This window comes from Larus michahellis, chromosome 6 (assembly GCF_964199755.1).
Source record: "Larus michahellis chromosome 6, bLarMic1.1, whole genome shotgun sequence".
NCBI lineage: Eukaryota > Metazoa > Chordata > Aves > Charadriiformes > Laridae > Larus > Larus michahellis.
Window position 1 is genome coordinate 16,070,092 of NC_133901.1, and position 16,540 is coordinate 16,086,631.

At 45.3% G+C, this 16,540-nt stretch overlaps 1 protein-coding gene across 1 annotated transcript in view; it reads left to right on the forward strand.

The window, feature by feature from the left end:
- Nucleotides 1-12,171: 12,171 nt before the first annotated feature.
- Nucleotides 12,172-16,540, forward strand: part of HS6ST1 (heparan sulfate 6-O-sulfotransferase 1) — a 198,628-nt gene continuing 194,259 nt past the window's right edge. The window contains exon 1 of the mRNA XM_074590213.1: nucleotides 12,172-13,092. Within this exon, the coding sequence (XP_074446314.1) occupies nucleotides 12,575-13,092 (518 nt within the window). The 5' untranslated portion in view covers nucleotides 12,172-12,574. The remainder of the gene's footprint in view (nucleotides 13,093-16,540) is intronic.

A 16,540-nucleotide genomic window follows, 5' to 3' on the forward strand; every position in this document is an offset into this window, starting at 1 on the left:
TTTGCATTTCAGTGCTTAATAATGCAAATATCTTGTCAACCGTCAGTCTCTTTTCTGAACTGATGCAATAGTTCAACATTGATACAAAGCCTCGAACTCTGGGCTATACTCGTTAAAACAGGAGGCATGTGTCACTCATAAAGTGGTTCTCCCCCCAAATGGAGTACTTCCATAATCTCTTTCAATTCCTAAATAAGGTAACAGCATGTCTATACGGGTAGTAAATGACCACAGTAAGAATTCCAGAATAGTTCTCTGTATGGATGCTGCTCTAGAAAAATAGCTTGGGGACGGGGGCATTATATTGAAACAAACTACTCTGCATTTGAAACAAACTGATTATTCCAAAATAAATAATTTTTATTATAGAAGAGTGTCCGCACTGGGAACCATTACAATACATTTCACTATACCACAAAGCACAAAGTAGAAAGAATAAACTTTTATTTTAAACAATATCCAGCCTGTGGGAACTCGTTTTATTTCAGGCTATTTCCATTGTAAGAATAGTATTAGACAGTGTTTCTGTTCAGAGATTCTTATCTCAGTGTTCTCAAAAGCTGTTTTGCAAGAGGTTACCAAAATGACAGATACGTGGAAAGCTTTAATATTCTGTCTGGAAACAGAAATTTTTCTTCTTCCATTTCTTAGACAGCATAACTTTCCCTTGAGTTTGTTTGGTCCACAACAGAACCTTAGGTACTGTTAGGAAGTGCTTAACTTTGTCCAATTCCTATTGAAAACACAACTGTGTTTCTGTGAAACAGACACTTTTATCTGTTTCAACCAGTGTTAGAGAAAATGATATCTCGCCTCTGGATTCAGTAGCCTTTTCATGAAAATTCTCATCAAATCTAGGAAACTAAGTTTGAAATAGACATTGTTCTTGAAATCAGTGTTCCATATTTTCATAAATTCAGCCCTTTCCATTTTTAACTAAGAATATTCCTGTAGCCCTTTTCCAAATAAAAAGAAAGCATTTCTTTTCACTATGCAGTAATAAGCTTTTAATTAAGGATAGCAACATTAGAGTTAGGCTTCCATCACCGAGCGCAGTATGAACATCAGTTCCACCTGAGAAAATGGCAGGAACAAATACCTTGTACTACAGCAGCATGCAGAAGCCCACATCATCGGTACAGACGCATTGTGCTGTCTGTCAACAAAGCCTCGACAAGGTATCCTCTGTCACAAATATTTTAATCCTCTCTGCAGTGTAAGGAAGGAAGTTAATTGGGGATAAACAAAACTCTTTCCCAACTTGGAGGAAACAAGAAGAGAGATAAAAAGGCTAATAAAAAGAAAAGGTCCCAGTCATATTAAAACTCCAATTGTTTTAACAACTGTATGATAAATATATCAGAGGGAGAGATTAAAACTTGTGAAATTAACAGAAAGTTGCTATCTATACATTCAGCTTCTTTCCTTCTCTGTGATACATATTTTACAGGAAATAGGTTGTTGGGCTTCCTACAGCAGAGTGCACGTGCTCTGTGTTTTTCTTTAAAACATGCACAAATTCGCAGGACTGAATGGTCTTGCTGAGGTCCTGTTTTACTGTCAGTGATGAATAAGTCTTGGAATTTTCTTCAGTTCCCATCCAGCATCATCCAGTGGTTAGAAAGCAGTACAATAAAGAAGGTAGCACTGCATCCTCTCAGGGAATGATGTGGGATTCTCTCCAGTAATTTTGGCTGCGAACAGTTGTTGACTGTAACCTTTCTTCCTCCTGACAAAGGAGAATGAGGCAGGAGGTTTTTTTTATTGCAGCAAACATTTTTAAATGGAAGTACAGATGAATTGTAGTGACAGAGGAAGGAATTGGTTAACTGAAATTGTCAGTGTCTAGGAGTCAAATCTAGGAAAAAATTCAGCATGAGTTCAGTGTAGCTCTGTTGCTTTTTTTAACCATACGGAGTTTTGTGCTTACCTGCCTTGTGCGGCTCAGTGGAAGGGTAGTTGAGACTTCTATGTTTTCACTAAAATCTAATAATACATTTTTATTGTGGTTTAAAGTTTAATTCTCTATTTTGGCTATGTATAGACTAGTAGGCTCAAATTTATTTTATTTTTCCTGTTATTATTCTTATGAGTCCTTCATTCTAACCAGTGTACTGCATTTGTACGTATTAGGCTTATTTCCTAGGACTTTTTATTTGTATAAAAATTGAAGAGGCAGAAAACTCTGCGCCACCAGGTATCACTGATGCTCAGTGTACAAATCAAAAAAAGAATTAAGAGATTGATGTACTATGAATAATGCCCTAAGTAGATCAAGCGTGAATTACGTAAACCCTCATTCCAAAGACTGTGCTGGGTCTACGGTTATTTCCCCTGGGTGCCTGTATCAGGCTTAACTGATGATCGACTCTGGAGCTGGTCACTCCTTTTATCTGATGCAATTTTAAGTCACCGCTATCGGGTACAGTATCACTGGCCTTATCTCTCTGGTAAATTACCCTTAAGATAACTTAAGCAAGGTTTAAAAAGGGATTGAAGTGCCACCTAGGACTGAACAGCCCAGAAAAGTGAACTTGAAATTCAGTCTGGGAAAGCAGCCTCACACTACAGCCCTACTACTCTACGTTGGCCCCACTGTTTTCATTTTCACCAAGAACATATTTGCCTGGTGGAATTTCAGCCTTTTCTCCCAGTTTTCTTGTTGCTGTGGCCTAAAAGTGTTTAACGCTCTGAAGTTCCTTTTATGGTAGCTTTTCTTTAATTATAAATGTTGTGGACTTAATTTTGGTCTTGCAATCCTCATGAAATTCCTTTTCCTCATGCTCCAAAGTGTTGACTTGGTATCTTTAATAAGGACTGTTTTGACAAGATGCTGACAATCATAATTGCTGTGATAAACCCAACTGTGGAAAATCCCTATGGATTGCAGCATCATCAGGTCTGGGAGTGCCGGGAGCCCCAGATGAGCGCAATAATGGTGCCCCAGATAGTGTGAAATGGAGGACTATTTTTTTTCTGTGCTTTTTTTCACATTAGGGGATTTTTAAACTAGTGGCTGTTATTTGTTCAGAAAGTATTCAGACTTTTGTTGGCCAAGTCTAAAGCTCTTCTGCTACATTGCTTGTAGAAGCAGCATAATTGAAAGAGCTGATCCTGTGGACACAAGACAGAGGCTGTGATTATCCACAGCTTGGCTTTGCCAGTCAATTTCTTTTTTTAAAAAAATCCATTAAGCAGTACACTTCAAATTCCTCACACTTTTCAGGTGGTTGACTTCTGTCTAAAAGCCTTCAAAGAACTGAATTGTGCACATTTCCAGTTTAGCTGCACATCTCTAGGCATATGATTGTTATATAGCCAGTTTATTTTATAGCTTTCAGCTTATTCACTTCATTACATAGCTTCTTAATTTGGGGCTTAAAGGGGAAAGTGATTAGTTACTTTTGTGCATGTATCTCAGTTCTCATGAACTATAGCATCCCTGCTTTGTCTGTTCACCATTTATGTTACAACCGCAGCAAGGAAGGAGGGATGCCTGCTCTAATTAGTTCTTTCCCTGGAGGATCACACAGAGATCTCAAGTCAAAGTCCTGTAAGCACATTTGCTTTAGAATGCAATTGCCAAACTGAATTATCAGTTTTTTGATCAAGATGAAGGAAACAATGGTATAAAATGTTAAGAAACAGTGCATGTGCTAACAGGACATTTATATGTTTATGTGAGTCCCAGCGGCAAAGAGGCAAGGATCTTCCTGGTACATTGTAGCATTTACTGAAGAGCACAAAAATAAAGGAAAATTATGTTTTCAATACTATTTAGATTAATATATATGACACAAGAAATCCACGCCAGCAAGCTTGGCCATGGGCCAGTCTTAAGTTTCAGGTCACTGCAGAAAGTTATCAAGCTGTTCATACAGAAATTATTCCAGCACCGTTTTCTGACTGTCCAGACGCTTGTTACAGGTGTGGATGGAGTCAACATGCAGAAACTTTGCTGGCTGCACTGCCATCATTCCATCACGAGACCACCATCTTAGTGTTTCTGGATACACGTCACACTGATGTCCCTACCAGAAGCCAAGTGTTTGTGTCCCATTTGTGTTCTGAGGGGTTTTACAGAGCAAGGCTGAAAGGGTTACGCTTGTTCCCCGCTAATAGGCATGTCACAGTGGACAGCTGCTGCAGGAGAGAGAGTCGGGGGGAAGTGAAATCTTGTAGAACCCAAGCTCCCCTTATGTGTATTTAATACCCATGTATGAATGGGTAATAATGCTAATAATATGCCACCAACAAATAGGCCTGTCCTTTCCATCAAGCCCAGACAGCATCTTCTTGCAGCTGTTGCAATGCAAGTAGGAAAAAAAGAGCTTGAATAAGGAGCAGCTGGCACTTTGTGCCTTCTCTGTGGACCCGCAGACTCCTTCCTTAGATGGATTAATACCTTAGAAACTATATATGCTTCAGCTGCAGTCCCAACTCCCTGCTTAAACTTGCAGGCATTTGTACATTTTGAGAGATCAGCTAAGTTCTTTCCAATGTTTCAGGGTCCTGACAGACATTTGGGTCTGCCATCTGCAGTTATTAAATGGCAGCATGTACACGCGGCTTTGATAAGTTCAGCTTTTGTTTATGCCTGCCCACAGGAGGTCTCAAAGCAGCGAGCTGCAAATGGAGGCTTATGAGGTGGATCTACTTCGACCATCTTCCCTTTGCAAGAGAGAAAAGACAATCGTAGGTAACTATCTCTGTCTTACCAGTCGTGTGCTGACCTCCTGCTAAGACACAGATGTTTACATCCACAGCATCCTCATGAGAAGAGGGAGTAGGATGATACCATAACCACATGGTCTGTGAAGGTAGTTCTAAAACTCAGATTTGATCTCTGCAACTGCTGAAGGTAGGTTTTCCTTTGTTTAGGAGAGCTGTTAGTGGCTTCACGGTTTTAATCCCTGACGAGGTTTCTGAGACTGTCTTTGGTACCTTTCAAAGAGCAGACCTTTCCAGTGGCCCTAAAAAAGTAGTGCAAGAGCGTGAAATCAGAACCAGTGTTGCCAGGTCTGATAGATTTTGGCATCTTCAGTACCCGCTTCCCTGATTGGAATGGAAGCACGTTGTACTTGGGGAGCAGGGATCACCTCGCTGGATGTGAGAGCTCTATGGCAGTGTGGCTAACCTACAGCATGAGCACTCAAGCCACAGAATCCTTACACCAGTGCTTCCAAACTGCTGCGGGTTTCAGACTAGGAGTACGAGTATCACCGGCAAATGGTGTGTGAGTGCTGCCACTCTGTACAAATGTGTGTGGCTGGAAACTGCTACTGATGCTACAGCAGCAGGGGATGAGCAAAATAAGTTTAGAAACCCCTGTTCTACACTTTGGTTTTGGTTTGAGCATTGATATTACAGGCCAACTGCTAAATCCTGTGGTTCATGACTCCTCACCAGTCACTCAGTATATGGTACACACACACACACACACATCACCAAAGCAAATGAGAGTATCATGTGCCCACTCTTCCTAAAGGTGCTGAAAAAAACCCCCCTAGATTGGAATAAACAAGGTAAGTGGTTTGTTTCAACCTGTTTGGGGGAACAGGGAGCTTATCCTTGGGAAACAAAGGAAATACGCTCTTTTTTCTTAATGGTGAGTAATATAACTTTGTTTAAGGTGCCTTTATTGAGGTATTTCTTAGGGTTTGGAAGTGTTTAAAGTGGATTTTTGTACTGCTTTGGTTAACTAAGTTATACTAGTTCACAGCAAACTAGTGTAACTTCCGTGCTGAGAAGCCTTTACACTTCCCCCGCGTAATTAATTTACTACTTATTTATTAGCCTTTGAGATAAGTATTTCATTGAGGTTTTGGTGGCAGAGGTGGTATGTGGTTTACATGTTTTATACCGCTGTTTCCTCATGGGAGGCTTTCTGTAACAAGCTGTACTCTCACTATGTCGGAGTTTGTCCTCACTTCCGTGTTAACTCAGATGTTGCTCTTCATCTGATTTCTAACTGCAAATACATAAACCTTGACCTCAGGTGCGCGTTAGTGATTTCCGCCCAAGCTAGTGGGCCCATCCCATCACACAGGTCTAAGAGCTAAGCCGAAGCGCGGCTTGCTCTCGCTGTTGGTAACCGTGTGGATGCCGGCTGAACTGTCGGAAGGCTTAGTCCCTTAGTGCCTGCATTCTGCAATGACTTGGAAAGAGTGGGAAAGGCACAGGCTGCTGTGCTGGGAACAAAGCGAGGCCCTCAGAAGTGCCAGGTGAACACGGAGCGTTGCACCTTGCTGTAAGCCAGTGTGGCTTTGTAATGGGAGTGCTTACTCCAAGTCAGGCCAAAGTCACTACTCTTAATTTCTCTGCAGGGAAGGCATTGCCCCTGTGGGATAAAAAGCAAAATTCTATTAGATCTGAAGGTAAGTATTTAGGCATCCAATGGCCAGCAGCAAGCGATGATAAAATGCTTTTCAACTCCATTTGCAAAATTTGTGTTTGTTTAATGTTATCTGTAAGAGGAGCTCTAATTTTTGCATCTCACTCCTAGCAATGTCTTACCATGCCTAAATCATGAATACTGACTAAGGTCTCTTGACTAGTAAAGTGGCTGTGTCTAGATCACACTTAGGTAACTTAGCTAGCGTAAGCCTGACCTCAGTCTAATTTATTTTGTAGTGAGAATTCAAAGTTAATGCCTTCACAAATAATGGGCTAGTGTAAGGAAAAGTACGAAAACAATAGACCTTTCAAATGTACCTAAAGTGACTTCATCGTGTGAAAATCACTGAAAATCACTTATATTCTTAGACCAACTGGATTCCTCTGATAATGCCAAACATAATCGTCCCGTTTTCTTGTATTAGGAGAGGTTCTGCTCAGTCTGACATAGATCTGGAGTGGAAAGTCACTAGACGCTTCAGTTTTATGTCAGTATAAATGAGCAGAATTTGAGCCGCTGCTGAAACTGGTCTTCTGTCTAGTGTCAAGCACAGAATGAAGGAAATGATATTGAAAAAATAAAACATGTGGAGTCCGTGTTGAGGTTTAGTCTCCTAGCACCTAAAATGTGGTTTATTTTTCCCACCACCTTTTAAAGTCCTAGCTCGCATCAATGCACATTTAAATCCAACATGACTTTCAGTCAGTTGATTTTGGAGTTCTTGCAGCTTTGGGTGTGATTTTTAAATGGATACCCGAACTGCTCGTGGTGGTGAACTGTATGGCTGATGTAACCTCCTTTGCACTGGGCATGAAGGTGATGTAAAACCTTATGAATTCAGAGATGGGGCGTCACCATCTGATGCTTGGTAGTGGAACAAGGGATGTTTGGCAGAGTGCAGTATGAGAGTTTCCATGTGACTTACTGGGGCCTCTACAAACAGGGGAGAGACAGTGGATCCCAGCGTACACTCGAATGGCTGCAAGTTAAGCCATTAGATGACCGAGGGTAGGATTTATGCCAGGAATGGACTGCAAAATTTAGGATCAGATAGGCACCAAAGTGCCAAAGAACTTTGTTAGTGGACTAAGGGAGGTCCTCTGTTTGCATTTGCCTAGAAGAATGCAGAGGGAGGAAGTCTGAAATGCATAGTGACCAAGGATGAGGAAAAGGCTGAGGTACTTAATGAAGTCTTTGCCTCAGTCTTCAGCAGTAGGACCAGTTGTTCCCTGAGCACCCAGACCCCTGAACTAGAAGACAGGGATGGGGAGCAGAATGAAACCCCTCTAATCCAAAGGGAAATGGTGAGGGACCTGCTTCAGCACCTGGAGGTGCACAAATCTATGGGGCCGGATGGGATCCACCCAAAGGTACTGAAGGAGCTGGCGGAGGTTCTCGCCAGGCCACTTGGTATCATTTATGAGCAGTCCTGGACAACCGGGGAGGTCCCAGCTGACTGGAGGTTAGCAAATGTGACACCCATCCACAAGAAGGGCCGGAAGGAGGATCCGGGGAACTACAGGCCAGTCAGTCTGACCTCGGTGCCTGGGAAGGTCATGGAACAGATCCTCCTCAGTGCCATTACACGGCACGTGCAGGAGAACAGGGTGATCAGGCCCAGTCAGCATGGGTTTGTGAAGGGCAGGTCATGCCTATCAAATCTAATATCCTTCTATGATAAGGTGACCCACTTAGTGGATGAGGGAAAAGCTGTGGATGTTATCTACTTGGATTTTTGCAAAGCTTTTGACACTGTTTCCCACAGCATTCTCCTGGAGAAACTGGCTGCTCATGGCCTGGACAGGTGTACTCTTCACTGGGTAAAAAACTGGCTGGATGGCCGTGCCCAGAGAGTGGTGGTAAATGGAGTTAAATCCAGTTGGTGTCCAGTCACAAGTGGTGTCCCCCAGGGTTCGGTGCTGGGGCCGGTTCTCTTTAATATCTTTATCAATGATCTGGATGAAGGGATCGAATGCACCCTCAGTAAGTTCGCAGATGACACTAAGCTGGGCGGGCGTGTTGATCTGCTTGAGGGTAGGTTGGCTCTGCAGAGGGATCTGGACAGGCTGGACCGATGGGCTGAGACCAATGGTATGAGGTTCAACAAGGCCAAATGCCGGGTCCTGCACTTGGGACACAACAACCCCATGCAGTGCTACAGGATTGGGGCAGAGTGGCTTGAAAGCAGCTCGACAGAAAAGGACTTGGGAGTGTTGGTTGACTGCCGGCTGAATATGAGCCAGCAGTGTGCCCAGGTGGCCAAGAAGGCCAACAGCATCCTAGCCTGTATCAGGAATAGTGTGGTGAGCCGGACTAGGGAAGTGATCATCCCCCTGTACTCGGCACTGGTGAGGCCCCACCTCGAGTACTGCGTTCAGTTTTGGGCCCCTCGCTACAAGAGGGACATTGAGGTGTTGGAGCGTGTCCAGAGAAGGGCTACAAAGCTGGTGAGGGGTCTGGAGGACAAACCTTATGAAGAACGACTGAGGGAGCTGGGGTTGTTTAGCCTGGAGAAGAGGAGGCTGAGGGGAGACCTTATCACCCTCTACAACTACCTGAAAGGAGGTTGTAGAGAGATGGGGGCTGACCTCTTCTCCCTGGTGACAAGTGATAGGACAAGGGGAAACGGGTTCAAGTTACGTCAGGGGAGGTTTAGATTAGATATTAGGAGACATTTTTACACTGAAAGGGTTATTAAACATTGGAATAGGCTGCCCAGGGAGGTGGTGGATTCACCATCCCTGGAGGTGTTTAAAAAAAGGGTAGATGGGGCACTGAGGGACACGGTTTAGAAGTGGCTTTTGTCAGGGTAGGCTAAAGGTTGGACTCGATGATCTTAAAGGTCCCTTCCAACCTCAACAATTCTATGATTCTATGATTCTATTTCCCCCAGTCCACAGGTCAGAGAGAAAAATATAATATTTTTTTTTCCTCTGAAATGCTTTTGTTCTTTGTAAACATTTAGTTTTTAGGCAGCCCAGTGATTGCAGATTGTCACTCCCACTGCCTCACAGGAAACAGAGCTCCGCTCCTGGAGCTACTCAGACCTACTGTGATGAATTCCAGATGAGACGGAGGAAAGCTGAGGGAGGTCTGGCCTGAGAGTGGAAGATTCAACTTGGGAAGATGGATAACTGCTGAATGCACAGTCTAGGTGAACTCAGAGAATAAGCAGGCAGTAGCAGTAGGTAACAGGAGGTAGCAGTAACAACTTGTATTTTTTGGATTTCTCATCTCTTTCCACTGTTGTTTCCAATGCAAAGGCCAGGGAAAGTGGAGATCCTGTTATTTTAACTCCACTCAGATCTTCTCTGATCTAAGAAACACGCTGGTCTAAACTAGCACTGATGCAGTACTTGATGTTTAACTCCCTGTACAGCAAAGAATGAGTCTATCGTTGTATTCAGTGACTTTTCCTTGAGCGTAAATAGGGATTGATTTAAGTATTTGCTTAAGTGATCACCTTGGGTGAGTCATACCTGTAAGCACCTTTGAAATACCAGCATTTCAGAGCAGCATATAGAATTAGCAGGGAAGGGTTCCACAGCATTTCAGTAACAATAAAAGTGTTGATCCCGGAGCTTTGGTGTTGCGGTGTCTCCTAGGCAGGCTGTTGTGTGTGTGGGGTGGGTGGGTGGTTGCAGATGAGAAGGGCACAGGCCTTCCCTACTCTTCCAGCACCATGGAAGGCGCTGCAGTAAAGAAAACAGCACATTTTCAGCCGTAACTCTTGTATTTTCCTTCATGGTCTGTTTATCTTTCATGGATCATATTTTAGTATGTTCTTTCATAAACTAACAGGCACTATACTTACCACAAATATAAATCAGTATTGAAATCCACTGGTGTATCTCCATCTGTATAACTAAAGAAAAAGGCCAAAAAATTTTTATATCTTACAGTTAAAACAATTAATTTACAATAAATAGCTAATGTAACTGCAATTAACTTAATGGCTGATTTCTTCATAGTTCTGTCATTTCTAAATATTTATACATTTATAACCGCAGGCAAACGCATTGCAATCCTAAAATCTGCTCTGCATTTTTTATGCCGCAGTGTATAGTCCAACCATGTGTGTAAACCTCACGTATATGCCTGTATTTCCCAAGTCATAATATAAATTTCAGACCTTCAAATTGGGTTTATGCTATGCTTCTGGATGTAGCTGAACTTTGTGTGTGAGAATGACATCATTGTTTCTGGAGTTACTAGCCTACATGAAAAGAGGAAAATCCGAAGCAGACTTTTAAGAGGAAAATATCAAACAAAATAAATGGTTTGAACACAATATATGATGCTTTTGGGTGCTATAAACATTTTATTGTTACTTGTTTGGGAAGAACTGCATAACTCACTGGGGCTCCACAACTTGTGAGTAATGCAGCCATCTCAAAATCTAGCAGATTTATCAGTCATGGTGTTCAAATGAAAATCTGGCATTTCATTTCCTCCTAGTCCTTATAAATTTGACCCAGTGTTTAACAATGGCTCATCTGCAAGTGTTTCCTTACACTTACATAAAACACAACCTGGATTTAAAAGTGTAATCTGATGGGAGTATTTTAGTTGCCAGTGCGCTAAAATCTAGTTATAACTTCTGTTTTAAAGAGCACCGGCAACTCAAGAAAACTGTCACGGATGGCAGTGATTACAGGAGAAACAGTATTTCACTTAGAGATTTTTTTTTGCTAGAAATTAACAATTGTTTATATTATTAATTCTGCACAGGCAATGACTGATGTGGGGCCATGTTTCACCCTCTGTTTACAGGCAGCAGGAAGAGGCACCCGACCCTGATTTTCAGGGATTGCCTGGACACATTGTGGCAGTGAACCCCACCTGCCTTTTGGCCAGACCAGCTGCCGGACCCTTCCTGCACCTTCCAGAGAGGACTCTGCTGGGGTAAGTGGATTCAGCCAAGCTGCGAGTGCACCGGCCGCTTCTGTCGGGCCTCACCGTACTGCTCCTTGCAGCAGCATCTCAGCCTGCTAAATGCTGCCCTACAGAGGATGCTGCTGTCAGGCAGCTCGGCACCTGGCAGCTTCCTGCCTCTCCCAGTGGTTTGCTTCATTTGCGAGGCTGCTGTATCGCACAGGAATTCCGCAGCAGCACCGCTGTGGATCAGCGGAAAGCATCTCGCTGTGAAAGTTTTCTGTAAATAACACCTCGGTTGGGTTTTGCCTCAGCTTCACCTATTATTTCCAAATGATGTGGCTGATGGCGTGCACAGGCTCCTGCCTGCTCACAGACACCATCATCCTCTGTGTGACCCAAGCATTTTCCAGTTGCAACACTGCAACCAAAGGCTTGTGGTGTCCCATGTGGCGGCCACAGCAGCAGCAGGCACACGTGGGAAGCCCCAGTCCTATTTCCATGCAGATTTCCCCCTTACTAACAATTGTTGTTTCAACAAGGGAGTAGGAATCTAGCCCCCGAGGCTCGCTGTTTGGGGTTACATAGGTGGCACACAAAGACTGCCCCTGAGAGCGACAGGAGCCGAGTGCTCCGGAACCCGCAGCCCACCCGGGCCTGCAGCCCGAGTGCTTTAAGCGGGTGAGCGGAGCGTGTGCGGGGAGCCGGGGCCGGGAAGGGCTTGCGGGCGGAGCCGGGCGCAGTGCGGGCCCGCCACGCCGCCGCCGCTCGCTGTGTGCCCGCAGCCGGGCGGGCTCGGGGCGGCGGCGGCGGCGCTGTGCATGCCGGGCGCGAGGCGGCGCGGGCAGGAAGCGCTCGTTCCCGGCCGAGCCCAGCCCGTGTGCAGCCGGCGGCGGGGGCGGGCGCTGCTGTGCCGGTGCCGCTGGGGCTGGGGCACGGCGGAGGCAGCGGCGGGATGGGGTTGGCTTCCTGAAGCGGGGGGGCGGGAGGGGGCTGGTTTTGCCTTTCGGTCCCTCTCCGCCCCCCTCTCTCCCAAGTTCGCCGCTCTGCCCGCGGCCCCTCCGGAGCGGTTTGGCTGCGGGCTGCCCCTGCCCCACTGCCGGCGCAGCCCGCGGCGGGGCGGGCGGGGACAGCGGGGAGCCGAGGCGAGCCAGGGAGCGGCCCCGCCGCCCCCGGGGAGGCTCTTGCTCCGGGGAGCAGCCGGGGGGGGGAGGCGGCTGGCACAGGCGCCGGGTTCCGCCGCCCGCCCCCCGGCACCGCCGTCGTCTGCCCAGCGCCGGCAGCCCCGGGAGATGGTGACACATGAAGCGTGCGGGAAGGACCATGGTTGAGAGGACCAGCAAGTTCTTGCTGATCGTGGCCGTCTCGGTGTGCTTCATGCTTATCCTCTACCAGTACGTGGGGCCGGGGCTGAGCCTGGGTTCCCCCAGCGGCCGCTCCTACTCGGAGGAGCTGGACCTCTTCCCCACGCCGGACCCGCACTACGTGAAGAAGTACTACTTCCCCGTGCGGGAGCTGGAGCGGGAGCTCGCCTTCGACATGAAGGGCGAAGACGTGATCGTCTTCCTGCACATCCAGAAGACCGGCGGCACCACCTTCGGCCGCCACCTGGTGCAAAACGTGCGGCTGGAGGTGCCCTGCGACTGCCGGCCCGGGCAGAAGAAGTGCACCTGCTACCGCCCCAACCGCCGGGAGACCTGGCTCTTCTCCCGCTTCTCCACCGGCTGGAGCTGCGGGCTGCACGCCGACTGGACCGAGCTCACCAACTGCGTGCCGGGAGTGCTGGATCGCCGGGAGAGCGCCGCCGCCAAGACGCCCAGGTACTGGCCCGCCGCCCCTCTCCCCCTGCCCTGCCGCCCCTCTCCCCCTGCCCTGCCGCCCCTCTCCCCCTGCCCTGCCGCCCCTCTCCCCCTGCCCTGCCGCCCCTCGGGCCGCCCTCCACCGCCCGTCCGCTGCCGAGCCCCGCTAACGTGCCGTGCCCCGACCTGCTCCCAGCCTTCCCTCAGCCGGTTCACCTCCCCTCCCGCCCGCCGGGCTCTGCCCCGCGCCTTCCCTCGGCATTCCCAGGCAAATGCATGGCTCTTACCCCCCCGCGTACCCAGGGCACTGCACCCTCAGCCCCCGTTCCGCTCTGGCAGCCTGCGCGGACCCCTTAGCAAGCCTGTGTGTTCGTGCCGCTTACTCTCTTTTCTAAACATTTAGCCTTCATCTCAGACCTCGCTTGCCACCTTTTAGTACCCATTGCACCGTACCCTCGTCTCAGGCTTGCCTTTGTAACCAGCTTTGCCCTAACCTCTGCGCCTCCTTTCCTCCGGGTGGGATTGTTCTCCGGTGCGACTGAGGAGGGGCATACCGCACCACCAGTCCTCACGCTTTCCCCCTAGTTTTACCCCCACTAGTCTGCCTGATAGTTTTGGGGTTTTTTTGCACGTTGCAGAAAACGTCCCTCAAACACCTTTTCGTATGTTCCTCGCTCCTTATCTTGATAGGCTGAGGTGAAATCTTTTGGGGAAAGGAGCTACCCTGTACGTGTTCCTTCTGTCTCCCTCATCTGCGCAGCAGGAGAGAGGGAGAGCCATCCTAAAGCGCCCTTCGGTGCATCCCTATTGAACACCCAGTGTATTTCTGCCCTCTTATCCCATTATTCCTCTACGTTGGTCTCTCTATAAATGATAAGCTTCAGAGGAATTTTCTGTTTGAAGTACTCTGGTAAAGGCAGTGGCTTATATTTAAGATCTCCAAAGATTATGTTCTTTTAGCTCAATATACCTTTGTGCCTTTCATTTCAGGAGACAGGTTTTTTAATTGATCACTTTTTTTTTAACACCACGCATACCTTCCTTGACATACGAGTGTTTTTATTATGGCACTTTGTAATCTGTTTGCCTTAAAGTTTCATTCTTAAAGGTGTCCAAGATCTTATGCTAACACTTGTTTATGCCACATGCTTTATTTATATGCATATTGGTAATACCATACATAATCCCTTTAGTGAAAAGTGGCCTTTAAGAAAGTATGTTTTAGCATCATAACTGTTTTTTCTCTGTGTTTTTTTAACAGTGATTTTTTAAATCATTTTTCTTTCATTGGAACTGTGTGTGATTGCCGGGGTTCTTCATTGTCTCTGTCATGATTGCTGCTGTTTTCAGCCCGTTTCAGTGTTAGTCATCCAAGTACTGTGCTCAGATTGCTGTCATGCTGCCTGACCCAGGAGCAGCAAACCGAAGTATAAATCTAAAGAGCTGAGTATTCAGGCTTTCCTGTGGTCTCCTATTTTATTAATAAGGTGCTTGAAAACACCTACAAGTAAAATATCCTCAGCCCATCTGGTTGCTGTTGAGATTTTAGTGAAGTGTTTTAAGTAAAAATGCACAAAGTTCAAATCAGATTTAAAAAAGAAACAAAAAAGTACCCGTTTTGTGAACCTTGGTACTCGGCTAGCAAACCATTAACCTTATATAAAGACCTGGGTAGTTTTATGAATTGTCTCAGAGCCTTGTGTGCTTCTGTTGGCAATTTCGTACTAAAATCTGCTATGTGTTCAGTATTTAGCTGCCTCACGCTACTTAGCAGTTGGGTTTTTTTGTATAGGTACGTGAGAACAGGGCACTTTAGATTGGGAAGTAGTAATTAAATTCTTTACTGCAACTCATAGGAAGTTGAGAACCAGAAGCCTATTGCCTCATCTCAAATGCTTGTAAATAAGATTTTCTTTGCCATTTGTTTTGTAGCATCAGGAACTATATGCTTCTATATACTTCTTAACTGTCTTGATTTTGGACGTGCAGCAAAAATAATTATTCCTGTCCCTTTCCCTCATGTCTCTGCATATCCAGAAATAGTTCTCCTTAAAGTGGTCTCTCTACTTCCCTTAAGTCTAAATTAGAACTTCATTTTCAGCAGCGTAAGAACTACGATGTGGAAGTTTTAGATAATCCAAGGTTTATTGCCTTGGTCTGTTAGTAAAAAAAACCCCAGAATTTACTGCCCGTTGTATCCTGGGGATGGTTTTGGTGCAACGAACAGCTGCTGGGTATGTTAATAATACTGTCCTAGGATACCGCTCTGTTCTACTGCAATCCAGGTTAGTAGATACCTTCTCCAAACTACTATTTAATGTCAAAGAAAATTTGGAATAAGAGACAGGCATTGCTTTTTTAAAATAAAAATGTGATGCGTTTTCATTGTTAGAAAAAGAATATTCTTGTGTTATGTCCATGACACTAACAGCAATATAACTTCATTTCTCCGTTGTGAACGTTGGATCTCTTATGTTGCAACAGGACATGTTTTTACATAAGGCGTATGCTAGAGTGGCTACTGTTTTATAATGGAACTGAACTATGAAAATATCCCTCTCTCTTTCAAAAGAAAAAAAAATAAAGAGGAGCAGCAAACAACTGTTCTGTCAGGGTTTGCTCAGATTCTAATGTTATCCACTCTGGGTTTTGGAGTACAGTCTTCAAATTCAGCTTTTAAAGCTTAGGTACTGGCCTCTGCATTTACTACTTAATTCAAAGTTTAAACCTTTGTTCTTCCAACTATATGTTTATCCCCCAAAACAAAACAGCTGACTTGTGATTACAAATAAATCTGTCTTCTAGTGAATGTTGGAAAGCATGAAGGTCATTTAGGATTGCCCACATGTACAAATCATGAGTTTAAAGCCATTAACTTTGTAAGGAATGCAGCTTTATCACTGCATAGTGCCCTATTGCACTACATTCCATAACCTGTGCGTGGTACATAAATTTACAATGCAATTGCTCTTTTTATTGTTCTTCTGTTCTGTGTTGGATCTAATGATTAGGAGCCCTAGATTGCCAAAGACTGCAATTTTATTTTTTCTTCTTACTTTCTTTCTTGTGTTTTAGCTCTAATGAGTCAGCACTTATATATAAAAAAACCAACAAAAAACAACAAACTACTGGTTCTTATCTCCGTCCCACCCCCCCACTAGTGACTTTCCATGTTTTGTATTCAAAAGACTCCTGAACAAGCACTTCTTGAAGCAAATGTTATATTTTATACACAGCCAGTAAAAGCAAGAGATAGATTTGTTTGGGGGCTGTAAAACTTGGGACTCCAAGGAACTCTGAAGCTGGCTGTGTTTATCAGTTAAATCACTGAGCTGCAGTTCTCTTCGTGGCTTCAGTAGAGGGCAGATTCCAAGATTTTGGGAATGGAAGCCTATTTATTCCTTGTACTGTTAGGCATAAATAACTGCTGGAAGAAAGTTGTTTTTTTTAAAAAAAACAGGTAATGTTA